At 59.0% G+C, this 18564-nt stretch overlaps 3 protein-coding genes across 3 annotated transcripts; 1 reads left to right on the top strand and 2 right to left on the bottom strand.

Annotated features, from left to right (window-relative positions):
- Positions 1-637: 637 nt before the first annotated feature.
- On the top strand, positions 638-1357 carry B0I36DRAFT_359914 (uncharacterized protein; the record flags this gene model as incomplete). Its single annotated transcript, XM_046158211.1, has 1 exon — positions 638-1357. One exon carries the CDS (start codon positions 638-640, stop codon positions 1355-1357), a length of 720 nt encoding a protein of 239 aa, XP_046017457.1.
- A 150-nt stretch (positions 1358-1507) lies between these two features.
- B0I36DRAFT_284495 (putative alfa-L-rhamnosidase) lies at positions 1508-5077 on the bottom strand (the record flags this gene model as incomplete). Its single annotated transcript, XM_046151565.1, has 7 exons — positions 4722-5077; positions 4531-4637; positions 3730-4431; positions 3266-3666; positions 2632-3184; positions 1724-2482; positions 1508-1672 (listed from the first exon to the last, which is right to left on the bottom strand). Exons 1-7 carry the CDS (start codon positions 4930-4932, stop codon positions 1508-1510), a joined length of 2898 nt encoding a protein of 965 aa, XP_046017456.1. The 5' UTR covers positions 4933-5077.
- A 557-nt stretch (positions 5078-5634) lies between these two features.
- B0I36DRAFT_359912 (acetyl-CoA carboxylase) lies at positions 5635-12575 on the bottom strand (the record flags this gene model as incomplete). The annotated part of the gene is made up of 3 exons (XM_046158210.1): positions 5635-7154; positions 7211-12314; positions 12384-12575. The coding sequence occupies 3 exons, from the start codon at positions 12573-12575 to the stop codon at positions 5635-5637; spliced, it is 6816 nt and encodes a 2271-aa protein (XP_046017455.1).
- Between the last annotated feature and the right edge of the window lie 5989 nt (positions 12576-18564).

Here is an 18564-nt window from a genome sequence, read left to right as displayed (position 1 = left end):
CGAGGCGGGCGGTTTCAAAGCACACAGCGAAGCCGTGCAGATCACAAGGGCCATGGTGATGCGTTTGAGTATGTGGCTGGCATCCTACATCGGGCAAACCCCCTTGTACTGGACACTTATATGGAGACACCCCCTGGCCATAGTACATCAGGCCCTGGTTGCTGCGTCCTCGGCGCGCTATTAATGCAGATCTCCTTGTTGCGGAAACTGCACGCCGTACCCATGACAGGCTATGTAGGGCTGACCCACCAGCCAAAGGGCATTGAAGCATTCCCGGTGTATAAAAGACGGGACAAGCCGCCTCTCGGTCCTTTGTCCTTGTGCCCTCTCTGCCTTTACTCATTACACCACGCGTCCACAGATACACACACCTTCCAGCCACGGAATGCCAGTTATATCGGAAATAGCTGCCGCTCGATCAATACTGCGATCCGCCACACTTCAACGCCGTGTAGCCAGCTCCTCACGTTCTATCAGCTCGCGACCGAACAGCTTTACAAGTCTGCATACGCGCAACTTTTTCAAACACGGACCACTAGCAGGTCACTCCCGTCAGCTGCAGCGGCATCTGACATCATCATCATCGTCATCACCATCCCTGACAGCCTCCCAGCACCACAACAACCGAACACCTGGTATGTCAGACCCGCAGGACCAGAACACCAGCAGCATAACCGCGGGCAAGTCCGGCCTCGACCTGACAGAGGAGGACGCCCTGCGGTACCACCTCTCCCTCGAGCCCCCCAGCTGGCCCCACCGATGGGGCTGGGTGACCTACCGCACCGCGTACGCCCGGGACCTCGACGCGGGCTGGGCCGCCCTGCAGCGGCGCATCCGGGACGCCATGGCCAACCACGTCGACAACAACGCCGAGGAAGTCACCTTCTCAGAGGACATGGCGAGCAAGCGGGACTTTGTCTTCGTCGAGGACACCGGTCTCGAGGGCGTGTCCGCCGAGGCGCTGCGCACGGGGACGTTCCAGCCCTGGGCGCTCGCGGAGGCGTCCGGGGTTGATGGTTCCGCCTTCCGCGGGGCCAGGTATGACTATTTCCTCCAGGCAGATGAGGAGGCGTTGAGGAGTGTGCTGGGCATGTCCAACAAGGAAGATGGGAACGTGCGGTATCCGCCGCATGTCAACATCGTGCAGGCTTGGCCTGATGTCGATTCCGAGTTTGATGATGATGATGGAGAGGACCAGGCGCAATCTGGTGGCGACCCCGGCGAAGGGCCGATGGATAGGATGAAACTGCCCCTGGATGAGCTTGGTGTGCATAGTTACACGGAGCTGAACTCGCCGGATATGTGGTATGTCTTGTTGAGGTCGGCGCAGGTCAAGTGTGCGCCAATCAGGACTTGAATCACTACAGTGATGGAGCGGGAACGGGTCCTAGAGGCGCTGCTAGAGATATTCATGTATCAATATAGTATATCTTACGGAAGATGCAGCTGCCCGGATGCATGTTAGCGGGAGGCAAGTACAGTTCATAGCTACGTCGAAAGGATCAATCTACCCGAACAATCCAATGGGCTTCACTGGCCACGCAGGAACCTTGACAGCGACACTGAACTCATGGACGCCTGAGCCCACGACCAGCTTCTCCGTCTCAGAACCGGCAGGAAAGACCACCTCGGCCGTGGCATTTGGTGGCACAGTGACTGTCATGCGCAACCTCTTCTTCCTCGCCTCCTCGTTTGCACCCTCTGCCTCCGCATCTTGCACTACTTCTTCTTCGTCTTCTTCACCCTCCTCCAGCACCCACTGACTCCCCACCTTCCCATAAGGGGTATAATGCACCGCTTTCACCCTCGTCAACCCTCCTCCCACGACGGGCGCAACCTGGATCCTCCTCCACCCAGCCTCGAGCGCCTTGAGCCCCGCCGCACGCTCCCACATCCACCTAGCCACAGCACCCAGTGCGTAGTGGTTGAAGCTCGTCATCTCGCCCGGGTTGACGCTCCCGTCGGCCAGCATGCTGTCGTAGCGCTCCCAGATGGTCGTGGCGCCCATCTTGACGCTGTACAGCCACGAGGGGCATTCTTCGTTGCGCAGCAGCGCGTACGCGACGTCCTCGCCGCCGCCGCCTTGGTGCCCCGCGAGCGTCAGGGCCTCGCAGATGTAAGGGGTGCCGGCGAACCCGGTGCCGATCTTGAACGCGTTGCGCCGCACGAGGTACACCAGCCGGTCACAGGCGTGCCGGCGCTGGGCTGGGCTGGGGAACAGCCCGAAGACGATGGCCAGGGCGTACGCGGTCTGCGAGTCGGACACAAGCCGGCCCGCCGGGGTGAGGTACTCGTGCGCGAACTGGGAGCGCGCAGACGCGGCCTCGCGACGCAGACGCTCGGCGTCGGTGTTCTGGTGCAGGAGCGCGGCGACCTCAGCGGTCGTGTCGAGCGTGTGGATGAGGAAGGCATCGGCGACGAGGATCGCGTCTGTCTTGCCGCCGGCCGGGTTGTCGGGCGGTGCCGAAGGGTCGAGCCAGTCCTGTTTTTTGTGTGTGAGTACAGATTTCGTTGAGATAGGATTCATCCATCATGCGTGCCTTGCTCAGTCTGGGGCTCCGCTGACGATGATGAGATTAGAGAGAGTTTAGGGAACAAACAAACAAAAGGAAAAGAAACGCAAACGCTTACCCCAAGCTGGAGGAGCGAGGACTTCCACAGGTGCGTGTTGCCCGTCTTGTTCCTCGGAATGGCAGCGACCCAGTCCAGCATGCTCTGGTACTGCTCCCGCAGGATCTCGACATCGCCACTGGCCTGGTACAGCGCCCAAGGGGCCAGGACGGCGACATCGCCCCAGACCGCAACGGGCGTGACGCGGCCAAAGAAGGGATCGCGGGTGAGCACGTTGGGCACCACGAGGGGCGGGACGCCGGCGTGCTTGGCCTGCTCGGCGGCCAGGTCGCGCAGCCAGCCGCGCAGCATGTCGGTGCAGTTGTAGAGCAGGGTGGCCGTCGGGGCAAACATGGCAATGTCGCCCGTCCAGCCGAGCCGCTCGTCGCGCTGGGGGCAGTCGGTCGGGATGCTGAGGAAGTTGCCACGCATGCTCCACGTCACGTTGGCGTGGAGCCGGTTGAGCAGCTCGTCGGAGCAGGAGAAGGAGCCGGCGGGCGCCATGTCGGTGTGGCACACGACGGTCTCGACGCAGGACAGCAGGTCGCCATTGTTGTCGTTGTTGTCGTTGTTGCTGATGTTGTCGTTCTTGCTGTGGTTAAGGTTGCCGTCGTTTGTGTTGCTGCTGCCTCCTCTTGCTGCTGCCTCAGGCCACCCTTCCACCTGGACATATCGATACCCGTGGAACGTGAAGCGCGGCTCCCACGTCTCGCCCTCACCTGCGGACGAGTCGCTCCCCTTGCACGTATACTCGTCACGGTTGGCCGCCTTGCGCAGCGGCCGCGTCCCCAGCTCTCCCTTCTCGAGCACCTCGGCGTGGGACAGCGTGATCTTGTGGCCGCGACGGGCCCTGACCCTCTTGATCCGCGTGTACCCGACGAGGTTCTGCCCAAAGTCGAGGATCGTCTTGCCGCTGAGCGTCGTGATCCGCTGGACCGGCCGGACGACCTCGATGCGCCTCACGGGTGCCGCCTCGCCCGTGATAAGAGCCACCGTGTCCGGCAGAGGCCCGCGAACCGGCACGGGCTCCCACTGCGCTGCGGCCGCGTGTTTCTCCTCGTCCTCGGCTGGCCGTGGCGGTACATTTGGCGATGCTCGGTCATCACCCTCTGCTTCCACGGCCCCCGACCACCCTTCAATCTCGAGCCGCGCATCGTACTTCTCGCCATCGTACAGTTCAGCCAGCAGCGTCGGCCCCCTAGTCACCCTCCACGACGAGTCCGTGCTCACAACGACCTGCCTCGCCCCGTCCACAAACGTAACCTCGAGCTGTGCAAGCAGCGCCGGCCGCTCGCCAAAGTGGTTCCTCGCGATCGAGTCGTCCAGCCAGCTCAGCCGCCCGCAGAACCAGCCCTCGGCGACCCGGACCCCAATCACATTCTTCCTGGGTCTACCACCAACGCTGTTGCTGCTGCTGCCCCCGTGGATATACCCCGTGACATCATAGCACTGATACCGTAGCCGGCTCCGGTACTCGGTCCACCCGGGCGCCAGGAACTCGTCCCCCACCCGCCGGCCATTAATCTCGGCCTCGTACACCCCCTGCGCCGTGATGTACAGCCGTGCCGATCGGATCTGTCGCTGTGCTTCTTCTACAGCGGCGGGTGTAGCTGGCTGGACGACATCAAACTCGGCGCGGTACAGCTCCTCGCCCCGCGGGGTCTCAGCGGCCGACTGGCACTCGTCCCCCCACGACGGCGGCGAGGAGATGAGCTGGCCTTGCCAGTCCCCGCGGTCGAGCAGCCCCGTCTCGATGCTTGCGGGCTCGCTCCACGGGGTCCGTATGGTGTTTTGCGCGGCTTCTGCATCGGCCGCCCGGCTCTTCTCTGGTACAGCAGCAGCAGCAGCAGTAGTAGTGCTAGAACCAGTAGTGCTGGTGGTGGTGGTGGTGGTAGTGGTGGTCGTGCCCCAGGCCCGAACCCGCGCAAACACGGCCTGCCTCGACACCAAGTCCGGCAGCTTCGCCGGCCAGGGAACCAGCACGCTCTGGTCCGACTCGACCACCTCGCGATGCAAAATCTTTTGTCCTCCTCCCGCCGCCGCCGCCGCCGCCGCCCTGACGTCGGTTCCATCCTCTTCCTCGCCGTGGTGGCGCCCGTCAGGACCGGGACCAGGATCCGTAATAATGGTGGTGGAATCGTAAACCTCGAGCTCGTACCCAAGCTGGACAAACCCGGCGGGAACATTTGCAAACTTCCACGACAGCCGGGGCCGGACGGCCTGGGTGCCGAGCTGGTGGGCTACGGAGTAGTGCTCGAAACGCAGGCCGGCGATGCAAGGCTGCTCGTGCCGCTGCTGCTGTTGCTGTGAGGTCGCCTCCATGTCGTTGCCCCGTTGTCAGCTTTCCGAGGCAAGGAAGGAAGAAAACAAATTAGACCCGTGAATGGCTGAAAATAAGCAGGGATGATTGGCACAAAAAAGCAACGAATGCTCCTCTTATACGGCCCTCGAGCATGTCAAGTTGACGAACGAAGAGGTTTCCCAGGCGTCGGGAGTAGGAGGACACACACACACACACACACACACACACACACACACACTCACTCGCGGTAATCATGTGCCGAACCCCCGGCACTTGCTCGCCCGGCTCGCCTCGCCTGGCTGTGCGGGCGGGGGCTCTCCACTATTCCCCGGATGACCCCACATGCTCCTCCCCAGGCCGGGTGTCCCGTCGGCTCGGCGGGGGAGACCCGGCGGCGGCGGGAGAGGCACCTTGGACTCCAGAGTGTTCTGCACTCAACGCATTACTGGACCCATCCCAGCAACCATGAAGGACGACGGACAGGTCCACTCCGTCAACACATTACACAGCGCGACTTGAGCAAATGAGAAACAGTGGTTTGGTCCAGTAATGTGTAATTTCTTTCTAACTTGAAGACATCGTCCATGTCCCGATCAATAGATAATACAATGCTGTACTAAAACCAACCCAAGACGCCACAGTAATAATAATAATAAAAGTTCATGAGTCTTTTCTCTGCCCAATACCCTCCTCATAACATCATGTCAGAATCCACGAAGCCTTTACTTGAGGAACTTGAGAATCTCCTCGCGCTCGCCAACAGGCATCATGTGGAGCATCTCCTTCAGACCCTTGAGGGCAGAAGACTTGTCGCCCCGCATGAGCGTGGCCATCTGGTTGGCAACAGAGTTGGCCTTGACAGATTCGACCTTGCCGGCAATGAGCTTGGCGTTCTCCTCGTACCAGGAGACGACGGCCTTGTCGTTGGTGGCAAAGTCGGAGATGCCAGTCCAGGCGGCGAGGTGACGCAGGTGGTCAGCCCGGTCCTCGGCGCTAGACTTGGGGGTGCTGTTGACGGCGGCGGCCATCTTCTTGAGGATGTACTCCTCGTTGAGACGTCTGCGCAGGCGCCAGTAGAAGAAGCGGCGAGCGTTCTTCCACTCGATAATCTCACGGATCGTGCCCTTGGCCTTCATGCGACCAGCACGGTCGTGCAGATCGGCAAACTGGATGCTGATCTGGCTGTAGATGGGCAGAAGCTGCTTCTCGCGAGCAACCATCTTGCCCTTGATCGCCTCAAGCTCGTCCTTGGACAGGTTCTTGTCGGCGGCCTGCTTGCGGAGAGCGCCGTATGCGGGGTCAAGGCGGGCCATGGTCTCAAGTTGCTTGTCCTTCTTGTACTTGATACCGACGATACCCTCGGGCTCGAGGACACCACCACGAGAGTCGACATCGGCGTACATCTCCATAGCGGTGGGGTTGATGGTGGGATCGACGACGACCCAAGAACCACCACGAAGCTCGCCAAAGGGAGGAATGTAGACGAAGATGGGCTGCTCGTACTTGACGAGGGCGTCGACAATGTACGAACCGTACTTGAGCACCTCGTTGTACATGTCGCGCTGGCCACCAGAGAAACCTCTCCAGTTGGCGAGGATCATCAGCGGAAGCTGCTCACCATTGTTGAAGTCGTTGATGGCCTGGGCAGTCTTGAAAGCGGAGTTGGGATACCAAACACCACCAGCCTCGTTGGTCACCTGCTCGACGGAGTCGGGGTTGGCAGGGTCGGCAGGCGTGACGTTCTCAACGGTGCGCGACTCGACCGCAATGACACCCATGGGGATACCGCCGAGGCGAGCACGCCCGACAACGACAGTGCGGGCCCAGCCGCCAAGAGTCTCGACGAAAGATCCCTTGTCAAACAGACCAGACTCGAAGCCAGACTCATCCTGCTTGCCATCAATGAGCCATCTGACATCGAAGGGCTGCTTGTTCGGGGGCGTGTAGATGATCTCACGGTCCCAGGAGTCAGTGGTAGGGGCAATGGGAACGGGGAGACCGCGCGAGGCAGGGACAAAAGACAGCCACTCGACAATCTTGCAAACACCAGCGAAATCGTCGTTGGCAGTCATGTGCGAGACACCGTTGCGGTACATGATCTGAGTGCCACCCAGCTGCAGGTTGGAAGTGTACACCTCGCGACCGAGGACATTGTTCAGGGCACCGGCACCAGTGAGAATGATGGGCTGTCCCTCAATCTGCACGGCACGCTGGCCAAGACGGACAAGGTACGCGCCGATACCTAAGAACTGTTAGCGTGATCTTCTTCTTTCACAAGGTCACACAAAGATAACTTACCGACTGAGCGACAGGTGATGAGTGTGCAAGTGAAGATATCCTGGTAGGCTCGGCTGGTGGCACCAGCAATGAGACCAGAACCCTTCAAACACTCGACACCCAGACCATCCTCGGCACCAACGATGGCGTTGATCTTGTGGCGCTTCTCGCCGTTGTCGGTGATCTCCTCAGTAATGACATCGCCATTGAACTGCTTCTTGGCCTCCTCGTCCAGGTAGAGGTAGCGGAAGCCACGGCTCTGCTCAGCGTCGTCGTTCCAGGCAACCTTGAAGTGGGGGATCAGCTCCTCAGCAAGACCCAGGCGTGCACCGGAGTTGGCAGAGAGGTAAATGCGAGGGATGCCAAGGGCGCGGGCAAGCTCGGTGCACTTGTTGAAGAAGTGGTCCTCCTTGGGGCCGAAGGAACCAATCTTGTAGGTGATATCGTTGGCAACAATGATGAAACGGCGGCCTGAGGGGTACTCGGGAGTGCGAGCCTTGATGACCCAACCAACCATGCCACAGGTGTTGTTGCCAGGGTCGCGAGCAACCTCGGCCAGCTTGTCCTGGTCATCCAGGACAAGCTCGTTGAAGGTGATGCACTCGCCAGTGGCAGGCTGCTTGTCAGCCAGGCCGGGGTGCGACTTGACAACCTTGGTCCAGCTGTTCTGGATGGCCTGGCGGAACAGCTCTGGGAAGTCGTACACGTATTGAGTACCCATGAGGTGAGCCTTGTAGCGCTTGGGCTGCAGCCAGTTCTTGGTCGGGTAGGGCGAGTTGACGGGCATCAGGTGCATAGAGCCGATCTTAGTGGTGCCACCAATAGACTGGAAGACCATCTCACCCTTCTCGGACTTGCGCTCCGAGTAGATCTCGACCTGGATGACATAACCAGACGTGTTCGTGATGATGACACGCATGGGCATGGGGTTGCCACTGACAGGGTCAGTGCAGACGATGCGGATCTCAACCTGCGAGACACGCAGGCGCCAGCCACGAGGGCCGAAGCGTTCAAGGAAACCTCCGAGGGAGGCCTCAACCTCTTCAGGCTTGAGCTGGAACACGGGAGTAAAGTTGAGGAACAAGTGGTTCAAATCGGAGTTGTTGTTGCCGAGAATCTCGAGCGCGTCGAAAATGTCGTTGATGACCCGGTCAGCCTCAGAGATCAGGTACTCCGCAGTGGGAATGTCATCCCGAAGGCGGCCAGGTCTGATGGCAGCACGAGTGAAGAAGCGCTTGTCAGTCTCGACACCCTTGCCCACAGCCTCGTACATGTGAATATTCTTGTTCTCGGTGAAGACAGGGGTGATCTTGAACTTGGACAGGCGGCTAAGCTCGAGCTGGAAGGCAAGAGCGGGCTCCATGTGACGGAGAGTGTCGTTCTCCTCGTACTCGGGGCCACGGAAGGTGTAGTAGCCAGGGTAGCTACCATCGGTGTGGCCACAGATGAAGGTGACGCGGCGCACGCGGTGCGCAAGCAAGTCTTCCTTGAAATTGGCAATGATGCCACGAATACGGTCCAAGTTCTCCTGGTCAGAACGGTGCTCCGAGTCGCAGATGGCAATGTGTACAACGTGTGCGAGCTCGTCTTCCGCAGCCTTGGGAGCAAACGACTTGCGCTTGCCAGTCAGGTCAGGGAGAGCGCTTGGGGTGCGCTTGGCACTCTTCGGCAGCACGTCAAGTGCCTTCTGGAGAAGCTCCTCAGCCTCGTCAAGGAAGCGTGCAGGGACGATCACACCCTTCCGGGTGGGCTCCTGGCCGGTCTTGGACTTGATGTACGACATGTCGCTCACGGAGTTGATGCGGTTGAAGCCAAACTCCTGAGTCGGGGTGCCGGGCACCGAGGGGTTCGTGGACTGAGTGGGGATACCGTACTCGGTCTGGCCCATCTTGCCCAGAGCAAAGTCCCAGGACATGAAAGAGGGGTTGGTATCGGTCTCGTCAGCGTGGTACTGGACACCCTGGAGGTCATAGGCACGATACGCGCGACGAACGTAGACCTCAAGAGCGGCCATGGAGACCCAAGGGTCGTCATGGCTGAAGAAGGAAGTCAAGACATCGAATACCGTATACTTGGAGTCGACGACCTCCTTGATGACATCCAAGCTCGGCTCTCGGTGTTCCCAGCCAGTCTCGCCATACTTGTTCTCGACGACTGAGGAGCGGAGGATGTGCTCCATCTGCGCGGTACGCTCCTCGAGCGAGGGCATAGCGCACTGGATCAGGAACTCGCGGGCCTTCAGAGAAACCTTGGCAGTCTCGCGAGACTCGAGCTCGGTGAGCTTGCGGAGAGCGCCTCTCAGGTACTTGCTCACATTGCCAACGCTAGGCTTGTTAGGACGGTAGAGGTCGAGCAGCGAGAGGATGAGGTTGTTCTTGGAGCCAACGCGGACGTGAGAGAGAACAGTCTGGACAATCTTGGGGTAGTCCTCACGGTTCTGGTCACGCAGCTTCAGGATGACCTCCTCGTCTTGGTTGCGAGAACCAGAGAAGAGCAACTCGACATCGGCGTAGGTGTCGATGAGTCCCGCAACGAGCTTGAGCTCGTGCACCTTCTGACCCTCAGAGTACGAGTCAAGGATCTCAACCAAGGGCTTGATTGTGTCCCTAAGCGTGTTGGCTTCGGCGGCAGTCGTGTTCTCCTCGAGGAACTTCTGGAGAGTGCGCGAGAGCTGCTTGGCTGGGAACTCGGTGTGGCGCGAAGCAGCACGCTCAACGACCTGCGTGAACAGAGTGTCAAGCTTCTGGGGCATGCGGGAGTGCAGGGCGGATACCTGAGCGTTCCACTCGCTGTACGGCAGCTCCGGGCTTCGCAGGATCTCGATGTACTCGCGGAGGTAGTCCTGCATGACGACCGAGTTATCGTAACCAAGGAGGATGTTGTTCAGCGTGCCATTGATCAGCGCAAAACGCTGGTTGGGCTTGCTGCCAATGACCTGAGGCGGGCCGTACTCGGGCAGCTGGCCGAGGAAGGGAGCGGCCTGCTTGACGCGAGACGGGTCGTCCAGGGCGAGGATACCGAGGATATCACCAGCCTCGATGGTGGCTCCGGGCTGCTTGATGAGCTGGACGATGCCATCCTCCTGAGCGATGAGAGGCATGAACATCTTCATGACCTCGACCTCAGCGTAGGTCTGGCCAGCCTTGATATGCTCGCCGTTCTCGACCGTGTACTTGACCAGCTTACCGGGACTGGCAGTGCGCAGCTGAGTCGGGTCGTTCTCCTGCTCAAGCAAGCAAGTCTTGCTGTCGACGGAGATACGGGTCGCGCTGACCTCTTCACTCCAGTACACGCTGTGACTGCGGCCATCAAGCAGGATCAGGAGACCACCGTCACTGAGGGCACGGACACCCACGAGCACCTTGGAGCCGTTGATAAAGAGGTGGTAGCTGCTGGGACTAGCGCGCGAGACCGTGAACCTGTAGCGGGTACCCTCGTAGATGAAGTCGATCGTGAAGACGGTCTTCAGAACATCCTTGGCGGGGATCTGACCACGCTCAAGGCCAGCACGGTACTCGGCAATGCAGGCCTCGCTGGCAATGTGTGCCTTGGTAGTAGCACCGCACACGACAGCAAGCATGGGGTCGGGTCTCTCAGCCGTCAGCTTCTTCGAGATGAGCTCGTCGAGCCAGCCGGTGGTGATTGTGTTGTCCTCGAAAGCCTCAGTCTCGAGAAGCTTGATCAGGTACTCAACAGTGGTGCGGAAGTCGCCACGAATGCTGAGCTCCTTGAGCGCCACGACCATGTTCTTGCGGGACGCCGCGCGATTCTCGCCGTAGGCGAAGATGTGGCCGAACTGGGAGTCGGAAAGGGTGTGGATACTGGACGCCGTACTGACGGAGAAGTAACCCCAGACGTTGGCACTGGATCTAAAGTTGAGGTCGTGCATGACACCATTGGAAGGCTTGAATCCCTCACCGGGATCCTCAGAGGTGATACGGCACGCAGTGCAGTGACCCTTGGGGCTGGGGCGGCGCTGGACCTTGTCGCTGTCGGGATTCTTGAAGTTGAAGTCAATCTCAGTCGACAGCTTGGGGTCGACTCCGTAGAGCAGACGGATATCGCTGATGCGGTGCAGAGGGATACCCATGGCAACCTGGAGCTGAGCAACGGGCAAGTTGACACCGCTGACCATTTCGGTGGTAGGATGCTCGACTTGAAGACGAGGGTTGAGCTCGAGGAAGTAGAACTCGTCGTCGTCGTACGAGTACAGGTACTCGACAGTACCAGCCGAAACGTAGCCGACAAGCTGACCAAGGCGGACTGCGGCCTCCTCCATCTTCTTGAAGGTGGGCTGCTTGGCAATGGTGACAGGCGCCTCCTCAATGATCTTCTGGTGGCGACGCTGGACGGAACAATCTCTGCCGAACAGCGAAATGTTGTTGCCGTACTGATCAGCGAGGAGCTGAACCTCCAAGTGGCGAGCATTGCCAGCAAGCTTCATGATGAAGATGGGGGAGCCGGGAATCTCGCTGGCTGCCGCGCGGTAGAGCTCCTCGAAGCCATCCTCGGACATGGCCTTGCGGATACCCTTGCCACCACCACCCTCGGAGGCCTTGATCATGACAGGGAAGCCAATGGCCTTGGCCTTCTCCAGGCCCTCCTCCCAGGAGGACACGCAGCCCTTGAGGTAGACATCATCGGCAACTGTCACGATGCCGTCGGCGTCAACCTCGACCTCTGAGACGCCAGTACCAGACCAAGGGATACAAGGGACCTCGGCGCTCTGGGCGACGATTGTGGAGGAAATCTTGTCACCAAGCGAACGCATGGCAGATCCGGGAGGACCGATGAAGACAATCTTCTTTGGCGAAGCTGCCAGTGACTCTGGCAGCTTCGGGTTCTCGGAAGCGTGACCCCATCCGGCCCACACGGCGTGGACGTTCATACGCTCGGCAACATCGACAATGAGCTCGACGTTGGCATAGTTGTGGTTGTTGGTGCCACCGGGCACCTCGACATAGTGGTCGGCCATTCTGATGTAATCGGCGTTGGCCGCGAGATCTTCGGGGGTGGCCATGACGGTGAACTGGATCGCCCGCTCATCGCCAAACGTCTCGTACGCCCATTTCCGTACTGATCTGATCTCCTTGACGGCGGCGATACCGTTGTTGGCAATCAGGACCTGTGGTAGGCCATGCTAGTCAGCAAAACTCGTTCTCGATAGCCCTCGTGGGTTCGCGGCAGGACTCACGTTTGTAATGACAGTGTGACCGTCGTGGTTGGCCACGAAGTCTTTGACCTTGGACGGCGGGGCATTCGCGAGCTTGTTGCCGCCGATGAAGTGGTCGGCAATCTTGTGCTTTTCGGCATAAGACGCCTTGCCGTTAGAGACGGGCACAGTCCGGCTGCCGTTAGCGGCGGGACGACCGTTTATCTCAGTCATTGTGAATATGTGTGTGATGCGACAAGAGGAGGAGTATGTCGAAGTGGGTTTGTTTCGTGGACGCGATCCGGGAGGATTGTCGGATCGTCTGATTGAGTAGCTCGAGTGCTTTACGTCTGAACGTGAGGAAATGCGGAGTCAGATCCCGTGCAGAGGAATTGATTGAGCCTGTAGAGGCAATTGCCGGGTGCAGCTTACTGTGAGGTCGTGGTAAGCCCGACGGCGTTGCAGATCGCGGGAGTGGGCGAAGCTGCGGTGTAGAGTAGTAATAGTGTCTAGTACGAGGGCAGCCGTGTTAGCACTGGGAACAACGGACGAGGCTCCAAGCAGTCGCTTCCAGCTTGGCCGGCCAAGATGTGTGTAATCGAAAAAGAGAGGCGGTCGAAGCAGCCGGGGGGTCGGCGTCGGTGTCGGGGTCGGCGTTGTCGACCGTCAATGGCAGGCTGTCTGGCGAAATCGCCGACAGCAAGTAAATGCCAGGCACCAAAATGCAGGGCTCGGCAGCTGCAAGGGAGCACCTGGACAGCCCCTGGAGGGGGTGGCGGGCACGAGAGCGCTGACCCGCTGGCGGAAGGCGGGTGCGGATCGTGAGTCGCCGCCCGCGGGCAGCGTCTGCTGGGCAGAGGGGCACGAACGGCACCAGGCGGTGGACGGGAAGCTCTCGTTGCCCTGCAGGGCCATTCCCAAGTCCTGGCCCACCGGGCTTGTTGGGGTTGGAGGAGGAACCCACACCCGCGCAGTCTGCTGGGGACCGCGCGCCGATGCTGGCGTAGACACCACTCAAACGCACGCAGGCTTCGGGGCGTCCGTTGGCGCCGACCTTGTTCAGGATTGCTCGCCGCCGCTCCAGATCTTCTGCTGCTGCTGCTGCTGCTCGACTGTGCTGGTCCCTGGATCTGGCGAGTCGAGGCATCACAGCAGCTCCAGCTCGGTCGTCCTGTGCTTTGAATCTGTCGCCTCCGGCTGCCGTGCTGCTTCTGGTCGACATCTCTGCCTCCGTCTCTCCGCTGCTGTGCTGGCTGCCGTCGTCCACCACGGCTGCTGTATCTCGCGGACCGAAAAAGAAAACGAGGGGTTTCACAAAGGGGAGCTGGCACTTACACAGACAAAGAGAGCTCAGAGGCACTAAGCAGGAAAGTGAATTTCTGCTTGCTCGTCTTCTCTTGGGAGGAACCTTGCCGGGAGTAGTGTGGGCGGCTGAAGACAATGAGGTTGCGTGGGGAAGTCGAGGGGACCAGTCTCGGCTACGAAGGAAGGACGCAACGATCAAAGAGCAACAGCTGGGCAAAAGGTGATTTGAGGCGACCAACAACAAAAATGAGGCACAACCTCGGAGGAAGAATAGTTTGGAGGGAGATGAGGAGAGGGAAGGAGAGAGAGAGGAGCTCGACCAGAGTCGTTGGGCAGGGGCGAGCCAGGACGGAGCTTCCTCTAAGTACCCTCGCGGCTGTTTGAGGCACGATGGGATGGCGGGCGGGCACCTGAGAAATGCTGAGACCTGCCCGCACCCGCTAGCCTCGAGGGGCTTGGCTAACAACTGTCATGATCTGCACTCACCCCAGAGCGCCCGGCTCGTCGCTTACACGGCCAGTCTCGATGCCGATGGTGGCTAAGGCATTTTGCTAAACATTCGGCAGACCCAGCGGGCCGGGGCCACAGCTTGGGAGCTCCTACACCGCCCAGCCAATCCCAGCACACGCCTCGGTGCGTTGGGGACATTGGCCCCACAGCCAGCAACCTTTTTTCCTTCCGATGCTTCTGTCTCTCTCTCACCTTCGCTCTAATATTGACCTGCACCCGCCCCAGGCCCGACGGACCCTCTTCGGCCGCAAGGGGGGCCGTCTTTGGGAGATTGCTAGCAGCCCAGGCACTATCTGAAGATCTCGAGGTTTCGACCAAATCTACCACTGAGCAGAGCAGAGCAGAATGCGTGTGACCCGGGCAGCGGATCGATGCTTACGCAGTGCTTGGGTGGGTCCCCCGGGGAGACATGACAGGCCTACTAAGCCGTCGTGGCAAACGACAGGTACCTGGAGGAGCCATTGTCTAACTTTGGAGCTGCCATCCACGCGTGTGCTTATTGTATCGAGGCATCAGTGTGGTTCTGTGACGCACAGAAGGAAACGATGGTCCAGCTCGTCAGCTCTGCTTGCAACAATCTCTCGTTGCAACTCGATATTGTGAACCCCCCAGCGGAAATGGTTGACGCCTGACAGGTTGGCGGCGAGTGGATCCAGGGGTCCTCTGGGTTTCTTTCTGAGGTCCATCGACTGGGGGGGAGCACCCTGGCCCTACAAGATTCGCGTCCCGCGGCCGGCCGTGAAAGTGGACGGAGCACCGGCCGGGCCAAGGCGTCGTCGAGTGCGCCTAAGTGAAGCTTTGTCTGACGGACAGAGAGGCCACGGCGCCGAGGATGCTAGTCGGCCATACTCGGAGATCGAGGGGAGGACGGGAGCATCTGGCGTTGCGTGGATTGGGACGGATCTCGCAATAAGCTCAACGCATTGCTGGGCCAGGGTGCCGGGTGGTGGGGAGGGGCCCCTGCCTGGAGTGGCATTCTGAGGACCGCCAGAGCGAAAGGGGGTGTGAAATGTCTCGGTGCGGGACTTTGGCAACCCTGTCCCGGGAAGAATGTCAGCGAGTTGGCTTCTCGAAGGCGGCCCACCTGGCCAGCCGTCCATGTTGTCGTTGCTTGTTGCTTGGGTCACCACGAGCAAATCCAGTGTTGCGTGCCCGCGGCCAGTTGTCCATCACCACCACCACCACCAATGTACGCGCACTGCAGCGAATTGTGCGCAGAATTGCTCGTACACGGACTGCCAGTACTGGACGCGGCGTGGCAATGCTGGGCTGGGCGTGGTCGTCGATATGCTCGCCGCGTGGTGTCGCTGAAAATTGGAGGTGGGGCTGGCGAGGAGAATTCGTAGTGGGGGCTCAATTGTTGGGGTAGGTCCGCCCACAATGCAGCCAGCCCGACCCGGCTCGACTCCTGAGGCACCAGCAGACACTAAACCACAGGCACACACACTTTTTGGGGGAAAGGACGGTGCACCACCACCGCCAGCACCTCGACTGCCCAAAAGTTGTCCCCGATATCAACGATAGGCCCCTGGCAGCCCGTGCCTTGGGCAATCGATCTCTGAGGAGCTTCCATGTCTCCGGCACGTCTCACTTCCTTGCATGCTCCACGACAGCTCCCACCACGCCTCGTCGACACTCGCAACCTCCCCCACCCGGCTCCACCAGGCACAGGGTCTGTCCCCCAAGTTTCCAGTCCAGCAACAAACAGCCCGTCAATGATATCTTGCCGATTTTCAAAGTCGAGCGGCCCCCTAAACTGGCGCCGGGCGAGCGAGGGCCAGCGAGCTATCACGGGCATTCAGCTCACCCAGGCCAGTTGGTGGCTTACGGCCTGTGGACAGGCACCCATGCCGGCCTGCCTGGCCGGGACGCTCTCCAGCAAAAGAATGACGCAATGATGCATCCCAGGCATAGTAAACAATGCTGTCGCTGCTTAGCTAATTCACTCAGGCCGGCAACCCACTCCTCCTCCCCGTCTCCAACAGCTCCTCACCACACCTCACTCCAGCTCCGTCCGACTCGGGGCGTGCTTGTTCTCGCGCACAGCCCAGCTGTAGACGCCCGCCTCGGCCCGTGTCGCTGGTCAGCCTGCCGCCACAGGGAACCACCATCGGCGCCACTGCTGTTCATATGCTGCACATACATAACCACCGCCGTCCTCTGCATCATGGCCTTGGCCTGGAACACACACACAACCGCAGGAGCAGGTCGGCGAAGAACACGGTCGGGTCGTGATACTGGCATGCACGACACCCACAATAGGGTCGTGGCTGCGGCAACGACTCAGCGGTGCTAGTCCCAGGCCAAGAATAGACATTTCTCTACTCCCGGCGACACTGGCCAGCCTCAAGCTGCGAAAGTGTGCAAGTCAAAGCCGGTGGACACCGGCACACACACCACACGTCCCCGGATTTGCTTACTCAATCGTCACGGACAGCCGTGCGGGGACTGCCGTCAGCTCGCGGGCTTGGTGCCCAGTCAGCCAGCCGGGTCGTCTGCTTTCGGTCGAGATGGGCCTATTCAGTCCAGTACATTTATTGACCGTTGCATGCCGCACTGCACATGCGAGGCTTAATTGACCCAGGATTCTGGAGTCGGATCGTGTCTGCTCACGTGGCATAGCAGCGGCGGCCCAGGGAGGACAAGCTACACGGGTGACGACGACCCGGAGCTGTCTCCGCCACCATGGGCGCCAGGCTTCCAATGCTGCTGTTGGCGACTTGACGCGGCTACTATGAAGACATCGTGAGCTTACCCCTTGTACACTTGTCTGCCGACACCGCGAGTAGGCAACCACATCGCAGACTCCCTCGCTCTTGCCGCAGCCTCGGGTCGCCATTCTTGCTTGGCGTTCGGCATCTAAAGTCCCCTATCACGACAGGGGCAACATGTGTCACGGCTGCCATCAATTCTCTGATATTCCATACCCGCACGATCATCGATGCGCCTGGCGGTATCCGAGACAGCTACACGCCCCCGGTGTAATAATGACATCGTCGCGCACGTTCGGCTGTTTCCGGTTTCCAGCCTCCATATTGCCAATCCTGCCTCACTTCCGAAACAAGGGAGCCACAGTAATCCGACCCTCCACCTCGTTCTCCTTCAACCACCAACCAGCCCTGCGAGTCTACATAAGGACTGGTCGTGTCACCTCACGTGCTCCTCGTCTCCCTTGTGTCTCTGGCGGCGACTGAGACTCAATTCTCCTGTTGGTCTACATTGTCCTAGTTGATACTCTTTTGTCCATGCTCATGCTCAGACATTGAGACAACTACGTGCATTTGTCCATCCTCCCCACTGGGAGAGGGGACTCTCGTGTAGGTCATTTGTCAGACACAACTTCGTTAGCAAGACCTGCCGCCGGATCAGAATACTGGGATGGATCACCTCTGGGCAAAAGAAGAAGAAGGTGGCCGACAGCAAAAGAAAAGGAAATCCAAAAGTGAAGGTCTGGCCAGGTGACATGGAGTGACAAAGCCTGGTCAACATCACACTTCATCTTTTGTGGAGAAAAGATAAACGAAGAAGCAATAGAGAGAACAGGGCACTTACATTTCGATTGAAATTCATCCCCCGATTTCATCGGAGCCGAAGAAACTGCCCAGAAATTCAGGCGAGAAAAAAAAAAAAAAAGAATTCATAAAAAAACTAGAAATAACTAAAGTAGAGAATGGAGCCAAGGAAGAAAACAAAACTCCACATCAAACACGAAACAACATGTACTGTCATGTTTCGGTTTGACCAGTTATCCATCTTAATCTCTCTAAACTCCCCACAGCAGACACCCGCGAATCCGCGGCATCACCACTATCTCTCATTGTTCAATGTCAAGAACTTTTAGTTTATTTTCTTTTCTTTTTGGGTGACTATTAATCCATCGCTTTTTGGGAAAGGGGGGCGGCTGTTTCATAGATATGAAACCCCGAAACCCACGGAGGGGGACAAAGTTCCTATTCTGTCTTGCTGTATATTTCCAGGGAGACAGTTTTTTTAAGAAACCAAGACGAACACACGGAGGAGGAGGTACGCCGTTCGACAGAATACTGCCACCAGGATTTTATTCTCTTATTGCTTTTTTCTTTTTTCTTCCTTTTAATTTTGAACCAAACTGCAGTTGCAGATACTTATGTGCACGGAATGATGCTGGCTGGCGGTAGTAGTGCCGGTGATGTATAAAGTAATGTACAAGTGATACAAGCCCCAATCCCACGATGGGGGTTATATGGCACACATGCAAACACGCCACAAACGGAAGCATCCTGTCCTGTATCGACGCGCAGGCGTGACCAGCCAAATGCAGAAAAGAGTGGCCAACGAATAGCACAGTATACCCTTGGATCAAGTCAAGTTCAATTCTTCTCCTCACTCGTGGGGTCACAAATACATCTACTATCCTCCTCGCGCAATA

The sequence above is a fragment of the Microdochium trichocladiopsis genome (assembly GCF_020744255.1).
Source record: "Microdochium trichocladiopsis strain MPI-CAGE-CH-0230 chromosome Unknown B0I36scaffold_2, whole genome shotgun sequence".
NCBI classification, from domain to species: domain Eukaryota; kingdom Fungi; phylum Ascomycota; class Sordariomycetes; order Xylariales; family Microdochiaceae; genus Microdochium; species Microdochium trichocladiopsis.
Note: the sequence above shows the minus strand (reverse complement) of the source record. Positions and strands in the feature narration are given on the sequence as shown.